The sequence below is a fragment of the Haliotis asinina genome, chromosome 10, assembly GCF_037392515.1.
Source record: "Haliotis asinina isolate JCU_RB_2024 chromosome 10, JCU_Hal_asi_v2, whole genome shotgun sequence".
In the NCBI taxonomy this organism is placed as follows: domain Eukaryota; kingdom Metazoa; phylum Mollusca; class Gastropoda; order Lepetellida; family Haliotidae; genus Haliotis; species Haliotis asinina.
This window is the reverse complement of record NC_090289.1, coordinates 20,949,010-20,973,183: the sequence shown is the minus strand read 5'-3', so window position 1 is coordinate 20,973,183 and position 24,174 is coordinate 20,949,010. Positions and strand designations below refer to the sequence as shown.

Here is a 24,174-nt window from a genome sequence, read left to right as displayed (position 1 = left end):
TATGGACGACAGTTACCTCCCATTGACCGCTTCTATAGCGAGCTGACTGACGAATCTGTCTCACAAGATGATTATGAACACACGAAAAATGTATGGGAACAACTGGGCAGTAAGAATCTAGGTGATTACTATGATTTATATTTGAAAACGGACATGTTGTTGCTGGCAGATGTGTTTGAGGTATATTTAGAAAAATGTGTTCGAAGCAATATAGGCTGGACCCTGCATGGTATTATTCAAGTCCTGGGCTACCGTGGGATGCCTTGCTAAAGAAAACAGGCATGGAGTTAGAATTATTCACAGATTACAAAATGCATCCGTTTATTGAGAAAGGGTTACATGATGGTATTTCTATGGTTTCAAAATGTATGCCAAAGCTAACAAGAAGTAAGTGGAAGGCTACAACCCTAATAAGCCTTTGAACCACTTACTCTGCCTGGATGCTAACAACCTGTACGGCTTGGCTATGAGTCAATATCTACCGACAGGTTGATTTGAATGGATTCAGCCGGGGGTAATGGGGGACATCATGAGTATTACTCCGGATTCAAACAAGGGTAATATACTCGAAGTGGACATAGAGCATCCAGCAGAATTACATCAGTCTCATAACAGCTACCCCCTGGCACCCGAACGGTTGAGGGTTAACCAAAAATGTATGTCTGAGTACCAACATAACCTGATGAATGGACCACTAGGAAATGTAGAAAAACTGGTACTGAATTTGATGAGAAAAAACAAAGTATATCGTTCACTATCGTAATTTACAATTGTATCTATCGCTGGGTATGAAGCTTACTAAAATACATAGAATACTGAAGTTCAGCCAAAGCCCCTGGATGGAACCCTACAACAAGATGAACACAGGCATGCGAAAACTGGCCACCAATGAGTTTGAGAAAAACCTATGCAAACTCATGAACAACTCTGTGTTTGGTAAAACGATGGAGAAATTACAAAAACGTGTCAATGTGAAGCTAGTCCAGTCGAACGAGGAAGACAAGATCAGGAAACTGATAGCAAGCCCGGCGTACAATAGAAGTACTATTTTCGATGACGACTTGACAGCCATACATATGAAAAAGATTCACATTAAACTTAATCGACCGGTCTATGTCGGTATGAGCATTTATAGACTTTTCTAAACACCTGATGCATGATTTCTACTATAACGAGCTCAAGAAACAATACGGCGACATGTGCAATGTGTTGTACATGGATACTGACTCCCTGCTGATGGAAATTCAAATGGGGTATGTGTATAAGGATATGAAATCCAATATACACATGTATGACACAAGCGATTATCCGAGAGACCACCCTATGCACAGTCTAGTCAACAAGAAGGTCGCTGAATACGTTGGGTTGGGTTGGGTTGCTATCAAGAAAGCAGACAACGCTGAAATAAGAAAGGCTAAGGGTGTGAAAAAGAATGTGGTAAAACGACATGTCAACATAGCCTCAGCAAACAAGCCCTATTCGAGAAGAAACATTCAAACACCAGATGAACATACTGCGTAGTGACAGGCATAAGATTTACGGGTTGACTTTGAATAAGACGTCTCTATCACCCATGGGTACAAAACGATGGATAGCCGCAGATTGTGTCAATACCTACGTTTACGGTCATAAAAATATTTAAGTAACAGAAATATAATGGAGAAAGTTTATTACAGGATATTGGAAAGGATATTGGAAAGGGGCAGACGCTATTAAAAAATTAGCTACAGCCACACGCGTTTAAGAAGAAAAAGCCAAAGACTGGTTGCAGAAACGAACTATATGGCAAGTATACTTGCCATATATTTTTTTGGTTCTGGTCCATCTTGCTGGGGTTGTTTGTAATAGTAACCGATTGGCGCACGGCTTTGACACCTAGTGGTTCTCTTTATCTTCGAAAAGTATTTAGCTTTCTTCCGTAAGACATTGTACATATTAATATTCAATATGATATAATTTCAAAATATGGATGTTTTTGAGATAGATGATTTTGGAGTTACTGCACCATCTGATGTTGATGACGATGAAGATACTTTGTTTATTGGTTCACAATTAACAGCCTCAATGTTAGAAACAGCAGTAGATAATTATTACGAAGGATTAAAAAGTGATAAAAAATATGTCAAGCCACAGGGCCGAGACTATTCGAAGTTTACCATAGATGATTATGGCACTCTGCGTCTTAGGGATAACCCGGAGGTTGACCGCTTTCACAGTCACATTAGAAAACCACTCACCTTATCAACTCTAGCCACTGGCTATGGTGCCGAAGTTATACGTGAAAAACTAAATAAACATGCATGATTACTGTGATGCAAAACCCAAAATTCCAAAGAAACTTGCCCAGAATTTACAAACCATACGATCTGAACTTGTGGCGGACAGCCCCACTGACATTGCACAGCATGCTACAGAAGTATCTGAGAAAGTCTTGAGAAAGTGTGGAGTACTTACTGGGACAAACCATTGCCAGGGTTTAAATATACAAAAAGGGAACTGTACGCCCTAGATGAAAACGTGAACAACATGGCAAAACTGACCGAACTCGTCGAGCACATAGCTAGTGATAAAACCAAACTCAGAATGATGGAAAACGATATAAAGCGTCATATCAGAGAACGACTACGTGATTTACAAGATAAGAGACGCCTCTGATTAGAAGTCACTTCCTCGAATCGTGAACAGCTGCGATCCCAGATCAGCCGCATTGGGGAAACAGTCGATAGAATACTGAATGAGGATACAACTTTAGCTAACAGAATCCAAACATTGTTTCGTGAGCAAGGCATCACCATTGCCAGCGTTCTGACGGTATGGGGCTTCATCATATCGACTATTGTATTATCAGTTACTGGAGGGGGTTCCCCCAGTGGGGGCACCACACCACCGAGTGGTGGTGACATCAGAGACTGGATAAAAAAAACCATCTCAAATCGCTCGGAGCGGCCCTGGTCAAACTCGCCCCTAAGGCTGCAGAAGCATTACCTGGTATACTAGGAAGTATCGTTTCGTGGCTAAGGAATTTTGAACCAAATAATACACAAGCCGGCCGCAACACCTCTGACCACTAGCACTGTTTTGCGATCGATATGTTGCTGGTTGGTTGCCTGTCCTGTGGGGGATATGTTTACGTTGGAATTAACACCTAATTTTTATTGGCCTTGGCGATGCTTATTTCAATGTTGTAGCCTGTTATTTTATTGATTCTCAGACGCATGTCGCTCGGAGGCATATACAATCCCATACCGAACACGTAGTCGATTTTTTACCTGGCGTATTGTAATGTGTCCTGGTATTGTTTTATAGAACTAGGTAGATCTACCAGTGATGCAATAGCATCCTCAATATCAACCACGAACGTCGTAAGCGGTTCCCATACCTATGATGCTGTATCGCGTCTGCGATTGAGCGCCAATCGAATCGTTTAAACGGATAACGCCAGCGTGAGTGTATCCTTTTGATGTATCCAGCATAAATTTTTTCCAATCATCACCTGGCCCTTGTTTGAACCTCCAAACACAATAATGATTGGTGTCGTCAAAAGCCAATTAACGGTCATCGCACTGATTTGTTTTAAAGTAGTGATACGACTTATATCACCATTTTTTAACCACATTGATCATAGCTGGCTTCCGTGAGAGACTGATTGTGAACGATAGGAATTCCTAATCCATGATTCGGCCCCGGCAAACGCCAGTCCGTATTCGTATCAACACCGAATTTGTTACAAACTCATTCGTATGCCCTTTTATCGTACGGATTGTTTATTGCATTCCATGCCTTATCCTGAGGTGTTGGTGTGCTTATTTCTTTGAGAATACGTCTGATATGGTAGTACACATGAAATGTAAACACAAATTTACTCAGTTCATCACGTCTAGTATCTGTCGACGTCAAGCCACATCCAGTCGTAGCACACCACACAGCGAAATTGAATTGATTCTGCAGAACGTTCGTGACAGAAAACCCAAAATGTTCAAACACATCCATGAATCTGGCTCTGAAATACAAACCATCCGCATCAACCAAGATTTTCATGTGTGTGAAGTCGGAAGTGTTTATGTTGTCATTTTTAGTATGACATACTTCGGGTTTATGCATATTATTATTATGTATAATTTATATTATAATATGTGCATTACGCTTCCGGATATAACGAACAGTGAGTCCATTCAACTTACACATGCCATTGATAACACGTCTGACCAAATCGAAATAGCATTATGCGATATCACCTACTACCCACGATGGACAAACATTGATGAAAAAAATTAATCTGTTATACGTCAATGGTTCACAAAACGCTGTAGAAGATGGTTACTACAGCATGTCTTTTCTCTCAATGATGAAATTTTCAAACTCCTAGGAGCTGAGCTTAAAATAAATGACTCAAACAGAACAGTGGTGTTAAACAACAAGGGAAAATCAGTCACCCGTTGGCGGAGACGGTAGGGATGTCATCAATTTCAGTACCCCCTGGTCAGAACATCAGTGGTTCTAAATTACCAGATCTAATTCCATCCTACCAGCTATGCATTCATCTCAATCAGCTTAACACAACTGATAATATACAAAATGAACATCTTTCCACATTCTTCAGGGCTGTCCCGGTGTAGACGGAAAAATACAATGAGTCATTTTCATTGCGTCAGTATGAAAATTGACAATGGTAATATTTCTGAGTTAAAGATATCAATTTTAGATACAAAAAACAATACTGTAAGTAAAGGGCACCTAAGCGTAACACTACATATACAAAATGGCCAGTAATCAAGGACCTGTGCCCCGTTGTTCAAAACAACCTTATCTCTAAGGTCAACCTTATCTCTAAGATTTCAACCTTAGACCTTTACTAAGGTTAGCCTCCCGTTGCACGAAACAACTTCAACTAAGGTTAACCTTAAGTTAAGGTTGATAACTAAGGTTGGTTCGACCCAACCTTAGCGTCTCTAAGGTTGGAAAGGGAATATGGCGGCTGTTTGTATTTTCAGGAAGCAGAGAGTGTACAGAAATGGGAATGTCAAAAATAGCATATTAATGATCACTGATATCAAGTTTTCATGAAAACCAATAATGATAATTCTGAAACGTCGCCGATGAACCAAGAATAGGTTGGGATGTTTTCGAAAATACACTTACACGAACGCCGAAGTGAGGTTTCCGCCATATTGGATAGTGTTTACAAAATCACGTTTCGACTAGGCCGATATTGAGACGCCTATTATATCACGTATACTTCATAGTCTGCTGCGACAAGTGCATCATTGAATTCTCCACACATCATAGAATCAAATTACAAATGGTCTTTGTCACCAACACCAACTGTGTACATAAAACGAACGAGAACGAACGCGGTGCTCGAGAGACTGTGCATTTCAAATGTAAACAAAGAAAAAATTCCATTTTACACTACGTGGCATTTTCGGAAATTTTCCATCATCCAGCCATGTAATCATTGCTTCCAATGGTTAAGTAAGCCTAGAATATTAAGTTGAAGAGTATCGCAGCAAGAAATAGCAAGATAAAAAAAAATACAATGCAATCATATAATGATTCATAAGCAACTGTCAAAGTTTACGTGCAGCGTGACACCATGACAGACGCAATATCAAGTAGAACGACAACGGTACTTATCGGCATTTCAGGTTTCTTCCGTCATTTACAATGTAAACGATAAAAACATATAACAATACACAGATTCTCAGAATAATTCTGATTACTTACATCTCGTATTTATGATCAAAAGATCCCTGAATCAAGGCAAGGGTCCTCGCAAAATCCGATGTTCCCTTGTCAGTAAAGCCGCCATTTTGAAAGAAATCGGTCATGGGTAGTGATGTCACACGTCAACATTGTTTCACATATTAGGCAATTTCTTTGAGGAGAAGGTCGGTTGAACAAGAGTAAACACAATGTCCATATCATTCCGATTGCACTTTCAGTATTGTGATGTATATTTTGCGTATTTTGACCAGGTGCGAGTTTGTCAAAAACGTTTTGAAACATATTTTGATAGCAGCTAGGATATCTAACTCAATATTTATACGAAAACTGCATAAGAATATATAACAGGTCATGTCTTAATTTGGACAAGCCTTACGTACACAATCTAATAGTTCTCTCTTTTTACCTTTCATTACATACCTATAAAGAGAAATAATATAATCATAAATGTTTATATCCTAAATGAATATTCATTTACGCTAAATCGATGCTAGGCAGGTGCACGTGTTGCTCACAATAAGATACATAGTAAAACGGTCTAATTGTTGATATATTCAGGACATTATTTCGTTTTGTCTAAAGAGTGTTGAATTCTGGCATAGAAGCCGAGACCTTTGACATATTCAATGGGAATTAGGTGAGATATATACTAATCAGCAATCCAACTCGTCTTTTTCCGACGTCACAAAATGCACAAAACATGCCATGACGTCAACTAAAATGTTGCATCATTTTCAGTTCTGTTATTATAAAATGTCATTACATAAGATGTGTCTGTTACTCCGTTAATAGTGATGCAAAATTAATCAAAATACATCTACACAAACAGGAGAATTTGGAATCTGAGAACTAAATTATCTATTGCCATCCAAATCGATTTCTTATGTAGTACATTGGTATCTTTCCTTATAAACTGTGAAACTACCAAAAGGTCTCCCCTCACATTGGGGAACTTTGTATTGGAATAGGTTTGTTCACTGTGTACAAAACATAACGAAAATATACTGTCCATATTCACAGCAAATTCTCTCCATGTGATCTTAGTTACACTGACCTGATGTAAAGCATAGCGGGGTTATGAACCCTTATCTTTATGCGTGCATCGTCTCCCTGTGGACGTCATAGAAGAGAATCCATTTTTGACATTTATGGCGGGCCATTTTTAATATTGAGGGTACAATGTTGTGCATTAACACATAAATCCATTTCATATACACTTATGTAGTTCTGACATTAGGCTGTATTTTCTTCGCTCACACTTTTCGTAAAGATGATAAAATTAAAAAATCGTGGGCGAGTGCTTTTATTGGTACACGATGAAAGCGGAGAAATTTAATGATTTTTTAACGCACGCAAAAGTTTTGGACAACATTTAGCAGTATCTATTTCTCAAATCCCTGAGGTTGTCGCAGTTATATTTATACCAACGGATAGGAAATTAAATATTCTACATTTCTGTGCAACTTTATAGCCGTACACAGATCCAGGACCACGCTAGCGCAATTTTCGCACAACGTTCACTTTTCAAACCTTATGAAAATATGCGCCTGAAAAAAAAAAATCGGCATCCACGGGTTAAGGTTACGCTAAGGTTGGACCTCAAGTTAAGGTTACCCTAAGGTTGTTTTGTGCAACAGGCGTATCTTTTTCTTAAGGTGATCGTAACTCTAACCTTAGTGCTTAAGGTTGATCTTAGCTAAGGTTGTTTTGAACAACGGGGCACAGGAATACGAAAAAAGAAACATTAATGTTGGTTTATCAGACTTAGGTGATATTAGAGGGTTTGATGACACGAGAATAGATGGTAAAATATACGCTTTTAAGCTTATGAACAACATTTACAAACACGTTGAAGTTCCAGCCACCGGTGGATCTGGTAGTAACTTTAACATAGATACATTAGGGTCTGTCAGCAACACATTATATGATATATTTCACAACAACGTTGGTGAATGGGAATACACCCATCATTCGGTGGTAAACTGTTTGATTTAGAAGACTTTGATAGGCCTACAGATATTTATCAAAACTTATGATACCATCTAATAGACAACAAGAGGACGATGTTACCAGCTCAAATCAACTGGCTTCTCAACATAACACTAATCTCCACATATGTTTTCATGGAAAACAAAGGCCACTACCGAAACAAAGTCGTAAACAACGGAACCCTGCTCGTAGCTTACGTCCCATCACAGAGACGCAGTGTTATCATCACACCAGCCGCGAGTAGAGCAGTCCACATGCTGTCGTGTAAACCTGGGGAGAACGCGGTATTGCAGTTGGTTACTGAATTTTATGGTGTAACCACCCTCCTAGAAAGCCTCTCGGATAATACCACGCTGGCCATGCAAGTTTTCCTAGGTGAACCACCGCAGAGTGATATTGAGATTGTGAAAGGGATCAAACTCCGGTGGGTTAAAAAACACCAGGGTCGCATTTGCTCAATTTACGTACGGTTGGGGGTTGATTCACACACCAGTTTGCAAGATGTCACAGTGATAGTGGAAGACGCTGTAACTCTAACAAAGATTTTTCTAATGAGGCATTACCAGAAAAACAATTTGAAACTATTTTCTAACAGTGTTATATAAATAATGGTATCAAATACAACACTCAGTGATTTAGGAGACACACAGAATTTCAATTTACAAAGTGAGGAAGACACTCAGTACCTCTTATACTTTAAATATAGAGCATACAAACGAATGCCACTAGCAGATTTTACAGAGCTCGAATGGGAAATTAAAATAATGCTAACCAACCCTTACATCATTTTTAATCATATTACCAACGGGATTATTTTTTATTACGATATTATGGTACAAAACCACACACAACACTAATTATAGATGTGTATCTCGCAGAGAATCCCACTGATCTAATATACTTTTTAAATGGTTGTTCAATATCTTGGGATAAAAGACATGAGAATAAAAGTTGTCGAATCATAATAAAAAAGGCTATCCACCATCAACAAGCCTCCAAGGGGTTAATGTTATATGTCAACAAAATCTTAATTTAGCAAATATTTGACTTAAAAATAATTTAAACCTTATAGGCTTTAAAATATATCAATCAAAAAATTAAATGATATATAATTAAAAACTAATTTATAAACTGTATTATAGACAAACAAAATGGGGCTGTATCCACCCATAGATGAAGAAGGAAATATTAAAGAAAGTGCTGACGAATTTCGACTGAACCAGATATGTGAAATAAAATGCCACCTAGAACAAGAGTGTGATACTCGGGCATCACTACAGAAAAAATACAATAGAGCTTTAAACTACATAGGTGGTGCTGATACCACCCTAATGGCAGCTAGCATGGTGTTAGGAGCAGTCTGCACCAGTGGTGATAGGACTTGAACTAGCAGCTGTAGTGACAGGAACAGTTGGGTCGGTGTTTAAATTTGTATCCCGCAAATTGAATCGTAAAGCAAAGAAACATGATGAAATTTGAATACTTGCTGTATCAAAGTTAAACGCGATAGAAGATTATGTTTCAACCGCACTCAATGACAATAAATTCTCAGAAGAGGAATTTTGTTAGTTGAACTAGAGAAATACAACAAAATAAAAAATGAGATTAGATCAAAGGTTCATTAAACATATTCTATAAGCGAGGATGAGAAAAAAAGTATATAAAACAAAGGGATGCAACAATCCCATCAGGCATTTATCACGAAAAACCAACAGTATAATAGAAGATATTTGTTAACCTGTTTCGCTGAAATTAATATAGGGGATCCTGTGGTGGAGACACCCTACACCCCTGTGGTGGAGACACCCTACACCCCTGTGGACAGCCGACTGCAAGTCCCTGTGGACAGCCGAATGCAAGCCTCTGCACCACCACCTGTTTATAGACAGTAGTTGAAATAATTTTTAGACTCACACTATTAGAGGTTCATTCACACCTATGTTAATAATGGATCTGTTTCGGGTTGAAAATATATCATTGACTGATGTCGAGCCTCTGATTCTTAACAAACTCAAGGAATTAGGGTACGGCAGCTATAAGTTGACTATTGTTATAAATGAAGATGTCTTCAAAGCGGTTGTTATGACTGAATTCACTGTTGATAGTTTACATATGTGTATATCCAGCTACCTAAACGACTACATAAGACATGAATGCGACACTGAACCCATAATCGATATAGTTACTCTGAATATAGCACATGATTACTGATAAGGTTCTCAGCTGGCGCAGGCTTTATTGAGGTCATGTGCACTGTGTGACCCAGCTGCCAGCTAGCCAGTATTGACTGATTCAGATTTAGACATTTGTTTAGTCTAGTGAATAGGCTGTCCGCTGTGGGTTTGTGTGAAGACAGATGGGTGGTGTCTGTATTTTCAGAGTTTGTGAATAAGGGGGTCTAGATAATGTTATATATTGTATTGTATTATATTATATAACTTATATATTGGGTGTGGTCCAGAAGCCCCATTAATAATACTACTTGTCAATCCAGAATTATTACAGTCTGATTTTTCTGAACAACCACTCAGAATCCAGTATTTTCTTTAGTCATGGTAGAATGTTACATAGCCTTGTCTACTTCATTAAACGTATGAACGGGCATGGTTTTTTCATTGGAGTTGATCGTTATTGAAATAAAGTCTCTGCATACATTTTTTAGCTTGCGCAGCTTGTCATTTCTCCATGGCTATATCATGCCGTTTTCGTTCTGCTTCTATCTCAGCTGCATTCAACTCTTGTAATTTCGAGAACAGGTAATTACTCCCGGAAAATGAAAAATGCTGTTGACTAAAGCTCCACCGACCGTCATAGCTATCATAGTTAGCACATATACATGTTATTTTATGATCCTTTGTTATAGGAGAATGTCCTTTGTCGCCATCATGACAAGCATACCCATATCCTACACGTCGAAATCAAGTTTGATTGTTGGTTGTTTGAGAATCATTTTTGTTAACCGGGCGTAACCTACAGCTAAACAGGATACTATGGTCACATGAATGCCTCATTAACGAATGTTTTTCCTTTGATGTATATAATGAAATATATATTTTTCTATAATATAATATGTGGATGGACCTCTAATTGTAGTTGTGGTGTTGGGTAGTAGTGGGCGATGGTTGTGGTTTATTATGTAAAGCGAACAATATCACAGCAGCAGCAGCAGCCACGCTGCCTACATTGACCCACATGTACTGTAAACCATGAAATTTTTGCAAACGAAAAATTAATGCAAAAAATGCAATGTTTATTTTGTCGCTTTATTGAGTCATCGCATTTATTTACAGCTGCTTTCTCATGTCGATGATGAATAGTTTTGCTGATTCAAACGACAAACAGGAAGTATGTTTCTCGTACATGTGCTTCATCAATGGGCCCATGTCATCAAGTTGTCAAAGAGCAGAGTAACGATGTTTCAGGAAGATAATTAATCAAAGTGAATAAGCTGAAGAATACAATCAACAACGGTACTCGTAGAAGTTGTCAAATGAACATAATAACTTACTACTTCCATCTTTATTGAGCGATTGTGTGCCATAATTCAAGCTTCGAGCTTTTAACACTCGGAATGATAAAAAATGTGCATGAAGCATTTTTGTCACAGGTCATAACCCAGCTCGATACATGCACTAAGGTCTGTAATGTATGTATGGGTGGTGATATGTTGTCTAACATGTTCAGAATAGCATGATTTTACCCAAAACTTTTGTCTGAATCTATGTTTATAAGAACATTATACATTGCTGTTATCTGATTGTCTGCCATAGGTCACATGTTTGATTTTGACTATTCACGATCCTTATAGCAGACTGAGGCAAATAGGCATCATTAGAAACTAGTTTTTAGCCAATAAGATTGCTTCTTACAAATCGGAAAATACTCTTGGCAAGGTTGATGTTCAGAATTTTCGAATGATACCTGTCGTCAAGCAAATCGGCTCACATGTTATTTGTACCAGGGAGCCTGTATGGAAGGGGAGAAGAACCCCATCGAAAAGTCACAGAACATATATCTCGGGTCGTTACATAACCAGTGTAGCCAATATGGTGTTTAAGTATTTAAGTATTTAAGATTGAGCCTGGTTTATTTTCAACAGCTGATTATGTTTGCTGGGTGTTGTAACAACTGAAATCCTACATGTAGAAGATAGGTTAACTATTTTGTCACTTCAGTTTAAGTCAAATAATTGGCCATGGTATTAGTGTCCGTACTAGGACAGTAGATTTGTAGTAAAGTTTCAAGTTTTATAGCTCACTGGCTTCCATTCTCGATTCACCGCGAAGATAGACAAAATTGTGCGGATAAAAACTTCTTTCACACATTCATTTAATTTTTAAAAGGAAAACATACCTTATTTGAAAGGTATTTGCAGGTAATAGTGACAGTTGTATTCTTAGGGTGTAATTGAGGTGTGTGAAAAATATGACACATTGCCGATCTGTTATGATCAACCATTAAAATGCTATATGCTGAGTATTCCAAGTTACTGCCTCAGAAACATCTTTCACATACACCTTTAATTTTTATGAGGGGAATATACTATCAGCTGATATGTGTTTGCAAGTAACAGTGATAGTCTCATAATCTAAAAAATATGTAAGGGTGTATTTGGGGTGTGTGAAAAATATGACATACCACCGATCTGATCTGATCCGCCACTGATGCTTCTGATGCTTGAGGCTTATAGTTCCATAACTTCTTTCTTTATTGTTGATCTTATTATTTGATAAAACTGGAAAGGTGTTTTAGAATGCTTTGTGACAGTTTTACACTTTATTTTTGAGGGCAGTGTGACAGTGTCAGTTAACAGTTTGTAAAAGTCCGTTATGTTGCCCACATGCAATAAGATATGTGAATAAATTATTAATGTAAACAAAAGTGTCTCAAAGTAGATTTTTTAAAAGGACAGCTGATGTTAACACATGTTCTCGCGATACTTTTGCATTCTTTAACATTTTTTGGGAAGGATGGCCGCAGTGTATCATTTATTCTTTCATTCATTCACATATGTACTTCTTTCTTTTATTCTTTTTCTTTATTTCTTTCATTCACGTAAATCTTGCTCTTAATTCTTACTATAATTCATTCATTCATTGTAAAATTCCGACTGATACAATAAACTGGCTGAAGTTCTGTTAAACACAGCTGAAGTTGCGCTAGGAACAAGCCAAGTCACTGTGTGTGTTGGAGCATGACTAGGCACACATTAATTAGTACAAATGGTGAAGAAAGCAAGCGAGTGATCTATCCCTGTTGTAGAGTATCCTTGTTTGTACGGAGCTTCAAAAACGGAGGTATTTGCCCCAGTTGTGTCCCATTACTGTGCAGAAAGCCATTGATTTGGGGGAAAAGACGACTATAGATGTTATGTGACAAATTTTTTAATAGTAATTTTCCGATTACGCGAAAATGAAAATATAAAAGGGTGAAGGGAAATCCAGTGGGATCGCATCGTGGCTCTCAGCTGGGGGATATAATGACATGTTACAAGTGAATGCCTTAACTCCAATAATCGCCCACTTCATGAAAGTGCTTGTGCAAACAACAAAACAATAGCAATCATGCCTACTATTAACAGTACTTGTGTAGCGCTGTGAGGTGTATATGAAGTGATGCTTCAGTATTGTTACTTTCATGACATAAAATGGCAAAGTGAGTATACTGATCAAAGTCTTTCAATTCGCAAAATTTTATCTTCGCATTTATGGTACTGACTGTTCAATCACAAAATTTTATCGACGCAACAATTTCCTGGTTAACAGTAATTATTTTTATGGTACTTAGCTTAGCTAAACCCCCCTTTTAGGATTCTTCTTCTTGCTGACTTGGGTTGGAGTTCCTCCTCCTGCTGTGTCCTCGTTTCTTCTTAGCAGTATCCATCTTGTGTGCTATTATTGTAATTTTTATCTTCTTTAAATTTACAATGCTTGGGCATGATAATCACTAAAAGCATGCTGTAATTGTGGTACAACATGCAGCTGACAGAACTCAAAGTGTGTGCGATAAACAGATCCTTCTCTAGATCTTCCCACAGGTAAAGTTGACGTTCTGGTGGAATAGGAAGGAAGTACAACGCAATACATGCATTCCATTGTATAATATAACAAACGATTCTTAATTCTAATAAAGTAATATCCAACATGCGAAATATAGCGAGATGAAAGTTAAGTTAGACACTATTAGAATTTCAAAAATTGACATTAAATATGAAACTATAAACTGACAATAAATTATTTCAACACAGTCGAGTGATCAGGAAGGCAAAACTTCATGATAAACCTGTTAAACCAAATACATTACTGTTGGTCCTCAATAGCGCAGTCGGTTGTGGTGGGGGGTTATGGTGTGCAGTTGCGCAGCTGTGCATTGTGAGTTCGTATCATGCTGTTGCCTCCTGTGATCCCTTGCTACTTTTGCAAAGCAAGGACGATAGTCACTCTTGCACAGTTAGTGAAGTAAGGGATCACGATCATTAATCAATCAAGACATATCAGTTGGGTCTCTGAAAGGGTCTAGCTGAACAGGCACTCTCATGATGAGAGAAGGCACCGACACAGTCCCACTTGGGAGAAGTGCCACTACCATCTTTCTTAAATTTTCCCTTACAGGACTGTAGCTACAAATAGACCCTTTTAATAATTTTTTTAATCTTTCTATCTTTCTGGCCAGTAAATTTGGGGTGCAAACGAAAAGTGGTCGGTGAAAGGGATAGAAGGGGATAGGGTGCTACAAAGGTTTCGTTTGATAGATAGCGGCTTATATCAGATGTGGTCAAAAACCCTAGTTGTATATACTACTTTCCACAAGATATTCAGTATACATTAGCTATGTATTACCTCGATGTACTGCGACTAGTTAGTCTCCCCATAGCGAGTTGGGTTGTCAGAGAGCAATCCAGGTGCTATGCAGTGGAGTGACTCCAGGATAATGAGTTAATGATGATGTGCCTGGAAAAACAGCCAGTGCATATCTTGGCGTATTTTGTAACCAAACTTGATTTATATACTAAAAACATGATGATGATGAAGGGACATGTGCCCATGTAATATTAGTCAGGTCAGACTATTTCTGAAGTAAATCATGCACAGCAATGTGTTATGTATTGGTTAGCCATAGAACAGGTTGATAGTTGAAGCATCAATTACAAATTTGTATGCAAAAATTCTGGTATTCATTTACATGCAATTAAAGTCACACTTTTTCCACAGGATGTTTTGATGATGAAGATATAGTTCATGTAGAGGGAGATGTTGACCCAGCCAGAGATCTTGAAATCATTCATGATGAGTTAAGATTGAAAGACCTTGAATTCCTCAAAAAACAGATGGAACCTCTTGAGAAGGTGGTTGGACGCGGAGGAGACAAAGGAAAGAAGGCAGAATATGTAAGTGGATGTTCAAATTTCAAAATCACATCGTATAATAAAACATGTATAAGTAAATGTTTAAGATGTGTTCATTTATTGTCTCTTTGTAACCTTACCTGTCCTTCTATTTTTGTCCTTTCTACCTTCTACCTTTTACTTTATCTTAGAGTAAAGTAGTACTTTGATGAAAATTGTGAATTGTGAAAAATGTGTATAAATCTTCCATGACAATCCAGAGATCAACAGCATGAGCATCGATCAATGGGGGCGCAGTAGGTGAACTGGCTGAAGCACCAGACAAGGGATCCAGTGAGGTTGTGGTCTCGGGATAGAGCCCACTTGTGACAATGTATAAAAACCTTGGAGTCACCTTTGTGTGCAGACACTCTCCATGTTGTCACAACCCCAAGTGTACAGTACACAACCCTGTGCACTTAAAAGAACCCACAAATCCATTTGTAGATGACCAGAAGGTCACCACATGAATATGTGCAAACACCAAGTTGCGGTGATAGCAGTGTGCAGTAAACTTGGACACTGTGACTATATGTCCCAGTCCACCCATCTGTGAATGGGTACCTCCATAGGATAAGACAGCGACAAATAACTTGGTGTGGCTAGAGGCAGCAAAAATTGTATACTCCTCAGGGTGATGAGACTGATAATACGATGGGCCATTGATATTGACATCCAATGATCAAAAGAACTATATGTCAGCGCCTTTGAGCAAGCACTAGTTGCCTGGATATATGCGCTATATAAATATAAGTATTCTTCGCAATTGGGAACCAATGACGTGTGAACCAAGTCAGCTAGCCTGACTTCCTGATCCTGTTAGTTGCCTCTTATGACAAACAGAGTCACCTTTTATTATGGCAAGCATGGTTTGCTGAAGACCTATTCAGAATATAGAGAAAACGGACCTCAGCGAAAACAGACCCCCCAAAATCAAGAAAATGGCCACTGTGCAGGAGAGGATGGCCTCCGAACTCAGAGAAAACGGCCTCTATTGCCTTGAGAAAACGGCCAACATGGGTGCATCAAAGGGGATTATATGACTATGTAAATCCTAAGTAGTAGCGATTTACTTCATTGTGGATAAGCTTTAAAACTTGATTCTGTTTTTTAGTTTTGTTCCCCGTAGCCGTTTAACCTTTGAAGATTGATTGATTATTTGGAGTCACCATGAACAAACCAATTTGAATGATTGTTTATGTTACCAGTAAGATTAGTTCAAGATAGAGATGAAGGATAATAAGGTAGTGTTTATGTTGATGAGAGGGTTAGTAATACTTAGTTCAAACTTTAGTTCTTGTTTAGTTTAAAAGATTTGAATTTAATTTCTAGTTTTAATTTTATATCTCCGATAAACGGATTAAAATTCAGGTCAAGATATCCAATCACTCTGCTAATCCCTGTCTACTCACAGACGTGAGAGAGAAAGCATACCTTCACCTCCAACCGCCAAGTACTTAATTACTTGGTGACTGGAAAAGGCGAAAACCTGAAATAATCCTTTCCGGTCAGCTGCCACTATTGTTAAGATGATGACACACTTGACCCCATTCAGCTAGACAGCACCCATATATATCGCTTTAAGAAAGAATTGAAAAATTGTTATTTGATAGATAAGGTTCTTATCTGTTCTAGGTACCTCTTTAGTATACGTATCACCACATCTACTATCAATAACAAGAAACTGTGTAAAAACCATAGCATTATAGTATATTTTGCATTGTTCAGAAACAAACAAATGAAGAGTGGTAAATAAGTAATGCATGAATACAACTTGTAGATATACAATATGGAACTTTCCCATGACCATCTTATAATTGTTATTATGATATTTATTTAGGGATTGATAAAAGTAAACTGAAATACATTCAGTTTTCTGTTTTATAGAATGGTGAATTTCTCTAAGCCCTGACCCTGTTTTCTCTAGTAGTGGTGGCCATTTTCTCCTGAGCGATGGCCTTTTTCTTGAATTTTTGGGGGGCAGGTTTTGCTGAGGGTCCGTTTTCACTATAACCTGACCTGTTCTTTCCCAGATCTTCATGGGTCCCGGACTGTGGACCAGTTTGCTTTTAGGCATCATCAAACAATTAGAATATATCTGTGAACTGCTAACCCCATACAAACCATCCTGACAACTGTGATTGATAAGTCAAATTGAAAATTCTTTTTGAAAATTCCTTCTTATAGACTGGCTTCTTACGGAAAGCTTCATTTCAGAGTTTCTGTTACATCGCTGTGGAATAAACTGCCCCCTGCCTTAAAACTGTCCCCACCTCTTTTCTCCATTCAAATCACATCTTAAAACACATCTCTTTTCACTGCACAGTTAACTCAAATGCTATTATTATTTTGTATCACTTTAATTACCCACTTTATGGTTTGATTTAGTGCTGTATAAATTTTGAGTATTATGTTTTACAAATTAAGATAAAATGAGAGGGTTCGGATGAACCTGGCACAGTCAAGCTGGTAAGGCTCATCATCAGCTCAGGGCCCTTGCCCCTACAACACACAGCCCAGACAGCGAATGGGACATCTCCCAGGAAATGCTGCCTGTTGGAACCCACCAAGAGCTTTTCACAGAATATGAAGACTCCCCCAACACTGCTGCCTTCTGCATTACTCAGAAGTCAGAAGAGTGGTGCTTCTAGTGGAGAACCCGTGCACTCCTGGTCAACGCTACGAGTTCAGGAGGTACCAAACTAAGGGCACCGAGCTGGGAGCCTGATGACAGTGTCTTTGGGAGGTCCGCATATATACCATGCTCATCCTGAATCTTGACAGTCATGTTGCTGACAGAGGTAAAGAAAATTCAGTTGTATAAATCAAATAAATTGGCTTTATCAAAAAGGACAAGACCAGGTTTGATGGCTGGAATTCTTCTGAGAATGTATGTGAGCCTATTCCAAAGACATTTCAGGGCTCGATTTAGTGCTTTTACTTGCAATGGTGCAGCCCAGTGTTACAAAGTGCAACCTATCTATAAGTCAGGTTTTGAGAAATAAAACAAAGATCAGGGGTTCAAAAATCCCGTCAGTTTTCATTTTGGGCAATCAAATAAAGGTATCTTACTTGTCTATGGACTACTAGATTATTTCCACTTAATGGTTTCAAACTGCAAATATTCTTGGACTAAATTTCATCTATGCTCACAATGAAGCTATTAAAGTTCGCAAATAAAAATAAAGTGGAGCAGAGAGTGAAATTATCTCTCTTTGATAAATAGTCCAGTAAACATTAACATCAAGCATTGTGTCTTAAAATCAGGGAATGTGGAAAATTATGCAAGACAAGTTACTTTCTTACAGTCACTTGCCCTGTGGCAAGTGGCTTTTCAACATATTTTTGAACTGCTGAAGATAAATCTAACATGATAAACATAAATATGTCAGGTCATTTTTCTTCTTAAGTTTCAGTTGCTATGGCACCAAAATATTTTGGCCAGCGACAGTTTTGGTAAACAGGGACCAATGAAGGTCCAGGGGTAGAATAGGCCTTCAGCTACCCATGCTTGCCAGAAATGGCAACTACGATTGTCGTAAGAGGCGACTAACATGATCGGGTGGTCAGACTTGATGACTTGGTTGACACAAGTCATCGGTTCCCAATTGCGCAGATCGATGTTCATGCTGTTGATCACTGAATTGTGTGGTCCAGACTCGATTATCTACAGACCACCACCATATAGCTGGAATATTGCTGAGTGCAGCGTAACACTAAACTCACTCACTCACTCTCGTAAACAGGGATCAGCTATGTCCACAGGGACTTATATTGCTGAAAATAAAACATGAGAGGTTGTAGAACGAAAGCGGACTACGGAAAGGTTGTGTTTTTGTGCAAATTGGGTGTTTTGAGTGAAATACGTAGTATTTCTTCTCTGAGAGGCGGTGATTTTCGAACGCAGGTTATTGGCGTACAAATGAAGAAGTTGTCTTTTCCCGATTTCCAAGCGAAGTTACTTGGTACATAGTGCACCAATATTGATCATTTTGGATTTATTTGAAAGGGAATTTATCTAGCTTTATTTCAGTAAGAATTGCGGCTATGTATTCCCAAATTTCCCACCCAGAATTCACCCATAATCGAAAGTGGGTGTTTGACAACTTTGTGCGCATTACATTCCTTTCTTCTTTACATGTATATGGATATCAGTGTAGGCTTGTTGGACCCAGGATGTTTTGTTTTCAGCTATACAAGCCCTTGTAGCTATGTCTCTGTGTTGGTATTGTTTCATGGGTACTACATCAGGGATATATATGCTTATGTGCACCGAAACCTATTATGCTTCAACACACTATGTTGCAACTGGAAATTTGCTGGTGCAACTAGGTCTGTATCTTATGTTGCACCTGCTGCAAGCAGGTTAACATCTCTTACATCGAGTTTGAAAGCATCATTTTCCATGACTCCCTGGACATATTCAGAGTTGTAGCATGGACGACCTTGGAGTCAAAGGCGTGGTATCAAAGATAGTAAAAGCAGCAAGCCATGCCATCATGCCTTTTAAGATATGCTGTTTGTGCCAAGGAAGTGCATCCACTGACAAGGTGTTGGACAGTCTCTGTAAATTCATTGCACAATCAATATTTCATGAAAATATATTCTTTCAAAATCACATTCTGATGATCGCGAGTGGGAAGTGACTGGTCCTTAGCAGCGAAACAGAAGCCCTCAGTTTCACATTTGAGACCAGTTGACTTCATCCAGGTGAAGGAATCGGTTGGATTGCAGTTCTATTCCACACACTGCATGTACACAGGATGCAATGGCTTCTCAGACACCTCCTCCACAAAGAACCAACTATGGACAGATTTGGTGATGGACTTCACCTGGTTTACTCCAATCGCTGTACTGTCCAGCGATACATCGTCATCAGCAAAATCAACCAGAAATTTCAGATTGTGTCCAACAACTTTTGCACGCTTAAAATAGCTACGAAATTCCTTGCTTTCATCATGAGACTTGACATGCATCACCATAGGCTCATCTGATAAGTAAATATGTACAAAGTACACAATAAAATTCTATCATGAAGAGCCTCCACATTAATCAAACCCTGACCTCCAGAACTGGTTGGCATATACACTTGTGCCCCGTTTATCTGAACCTCAGATATCAGGAAAACTTGCCTTCCGAACAAAAATTTCTTAAAACAAATTCACAACGTTGTGAAATTACTCACCTATCCGGAATTCTGGTTTCCATAACCATACGGTCATTTTCACATACAAAACACTAAATTATGTGCATTTTTGTCTCGTATATCCGGATGGCTGAGCACATGTGTGTTTACACACACGACTATCGAGGGCCTCGCGTGCCGTGACATGAAAGAAGTCGGTAGTCTTTGAAGAGTGAGAAGATTAACTACCTCTGAGTAGCAAGGAGACACTGAGTTAATTAATTAATCTGGATGATCAAGCAAGCCTGGACAGCCGTGAGCGAAAAAGACAATTGCTAACTGCTTTCACCATGTGGATATTATCCAATCAAATGAGGACCCTCAAGAAGACATGGTAATGAGACATTTCATGTATGCACTGATATTTGTGTATGTGTACTCAATAAAGATTATGTTTGATGCCTACTCTGTTCGTATTTTTTTATGTTTCTTTGTACATTTCTTTGTACATATGGCCCGTGGTTCAGATATCCGAAAATTTGCTTGTGTGGACAATTTCAATAAAAACACAAGTCTTCAGATAAACGGGGCACGACTGTATAGACGATTAAGAGAGGACCGAGGATGGTCGGCTCTGTTATCAGATATGATCCATCTAGTCAGGTGAATAGGAAAGAACTGGCACAGCAAATGTATTAGTGGCTTTGGCTTTGAACTATAGAGTCTCTCTAAGTGAGATTTATGGTAACCCTCCTCCCTATTGAGCAGAAAACTCAAAGGATTAAAGACATACAAAAACGCCAAGGACTGAAGGAATCACCCTGAAATATTCCCCTTCAGATTAGAATAGATTCCAAATTCTGCACCTGCCCTTGTGAGTACATTTCAAGTTGAGTCAACCAGCAACTCATGCACGGAAGAGGCTTCAGAATCAATTCGTGAGGGACAGAGTCATATAATTTTTATAGTCAGTCCAGCACATGGAGAAGTTGCTGTGGTATGTTTTAGCCTCTTCCAAAATAATGAACAAGAAGTTGATCCTTGCATCCCCAACATCCAATCTTGCTCCCTTCTGCTCTCTGTGAATGTAACTTCATTAGAAGAGCAGTATGATGACACAAAGTTAATGTTATTAACACCCTGTTAATAATTTGTATTGTGTATTGAAACATGTGATAAGAAAAGAAATGTTTAGTTGTTTAATTGGCCTCTGTTTTTCCAAAGTTAAGTCACAAATTTCCTCATAAATAGAATTCAACAAAATGTAAACAGGGTTTTAGGAAAGAGCTGCCGCTGAGGAAGGAGAAGAGTTTAAGTCAGAAATTTTGTGGTCAGCGCATTGTCGGAAGAGTTTCCTTCAGCATGAGGAAAAAGTTTGACATGGATATCCATCAGAAGTTTTGGGTCCTCTGCCACTTGAGCATTTTGCTCATGCAAAGTTCCTGATGGGCACCATCAGTCGATCTCATTATTTTTATTGCCCCTTCTACACACAGCCCAGACAGCGAATGGGACTTCTTCCAGGAAACGCTGCCTATTGGAACCCACCAAGAGCTTTTCACAGAATATGAAGGCTCCCCCAACACTGCTGCCCTCTGCCTTCTGAGTCAGAAGGGTGGTGCTTCTAGTGGAGAACCCGGGCACTCCTGATCAGGGCCCACTTTCACAAAACGATCTTAGGCTTTGGCTTCAATCCCCATCCACTTGCACAAAGCAATTGTAGGCTAAGATCATTGTAAGTTACAATCAGAACTTACAATTGGTCGGAACCAATTCAGTGTTGGAAAAAGTATGAACACCATACCTTTTTGACAAAGAAGGAAATGATAGTAATGGTCTGCATGCGATTAGCAGTGGCCATGACCTTGTCAATAACACAAGGGCAAATATCTTAGTTTTTATGCAAGATGGGAGTGGTTTCCCTTTGCATATTATGTTGTTGTTGTAAACTCTGCCATGCCCAAATACAATGTATGTTATGTTGTGACATCGCAGATCTCCACATATATTTCTTATCGGTCAGTGATTTTGTCTTAGTTTATAATTAAAATAATCTACAGTTGGATAACATACAAAATTATGGGTTTGGTTTTTTTTCTAAAATCTAAAATTAAATCTGACAAGAGACAAGGGTTTTAATCTATGCATTTGAAATATAATACAAGTTTCTTCAAACAGGAAAAATACACTTGCTGTGGTGTGTGAAATTTGCATGAAAGGTTTTTTAGCAAAAAGAAAAAATGATTATCAACAAAATAGCATAAAGTAATTAACATACTGTGGATGAGTATTTAACAACACATACAACACACATGAAATAATATTGTTTTCATATTTCCCTGTCATGTGTTTTCCACAACACTCCAAAAGTCATGTCACCCTTTCATATCTCTACAAATCTAATGCTTGTGGGATATATACCCATGGAAAAATTTAAGGGAACACATGTTTCTTTGGGCAATTCAATATTTCTGTTTACTAACTTCAGTGTCATGTATTGTCGTTTTCGTGAAGAGCAGTTCACTCAAACTCACCATAATGCTTTCCATGCATGTGCACTACATGCTCCTAAAGTTACATGCACTTAGATTTACACGTGACGTGTATGTGCACTGTCAAACACAACGGTTAAAAACATTGTTAACATGGCGAGACAGTACTTAACTTTGGCACAGAAATGGGAGGCAACTGGCATGGTTAATGGTGGAAGCTCATTAGGACAGGTTGCAACAAATTTTCACAAATCTGTTAGCATGATATCCAGACTTTGGAATCTCTATAGAGCGACTGGTGACGTCAAAATGAGGCGTGGTCGGGGCCGGAAAAAGAAAACCACCCGGATGACCGGACCCTACTCCTTATTGCTCTGCGAGACAGGTTCAAATCCTCCAAAATCAATACGGAATTCAGGCGAAGAACAAACGTCAGAATTTGTTCACGTAATCGTCTTAAATCGGCTGGTCTAAAAAGCCGCAGTCCATTGGCTAGAATCAACATGACTGAGCAACACAAGCACTTGAGACTGCAGTGGGCACGGAACCGTGGAGGAAGAACCGTACGTCAATGGAGAAATACCATGTTTAGTGATGAGAGCAGGTACACACTTGACCATAATGACAGTCGAATTCGAGTTTGGAGACGCGTTGGGGAACGTCACAGTGCCTGCACCATTAAACAACATGATCATTTTGGAGGGGCTCTGTTATGGTGTGGGGCGGGTTTCCCTTTAACCACAAAACAGATCTTGTGCGTCTTGATGGCAGGATAACAGGTGTATGATATCGTGATGAGATCTTGAGCCTGACTGTGATCCCTTTTGCGCGTAAAGCAGGTCGAATGTTCAAGTTCCAGCATGACAATGCCCGCCCTCACATCGCTCATGTTTGTCGGGACAGACTGAGGGCTGCAGGTGTCCGGGTGTTGCAATGGCCGGCTAAAAGTCCTGATCTTAACCCCATCAAACATCTTTGGGATGTTCTTGGCCGCAATGTTCGGGACAGACCTGTTCAACCCAACAATTTGGATGAACTTTTCGTGGCTCTCCAGGAAGAATGGCGTAGAATTCCGATTGGTACCATCCGTACACTCATTCGCAGCATGCCACGACGATGCCAAGCAGTTCTCCAGAGACATGGGGGACACACTCGATATTGATTTTCATCACTTGACATAAGCCTTTTCATCTGTATGAACTTTTCTCTTACTGTTTCAAAGATTAAAAGTCACAGCTATTTCATGCGTTCCCTTAAAATAAGTATATTTGGGATTTTACTCCAAATAACACCAGCCAGATGCCACTGACAAATCATGGTACATTTAGTTGTTATATCATAAGGAGATTTCATTTATATGTTATCTTTTAATTTGCTTGATTATTAGGTCAATAACTCAAGACTCACATTTGTTAATGTATTTGTTTGTATATCAATATTTTCATAAAACATGATATTTC

The 24,174-nt window shown here is 38.8% G+C and overlaps 1 protein-coding gene across 2 annotated transcripts in view; it reads left to right on the top strand.

Annotated features, from left to right (window-relative positions):
• The window catches only part of LOC137297669 (obg-like ATPase 1), a 310,380-nt gene that overhangs the window by 122,848 nt on the left and 163,358 nt on the right, over positions 1-24,174 (top strand). For both annotated transcript variants that reach the window (XM_067829580.1, XM_067829582.1), the window contains exon 6: positions 14,925-15,100. In XM_067829580.1, coding sequence (XP_067685681.1) covers positions 14,925-15,100 — 176 coding nt within the window. The remainder of the gene's footprint in view (positions 1-14,924; positions 15,101-24,174) is intronic.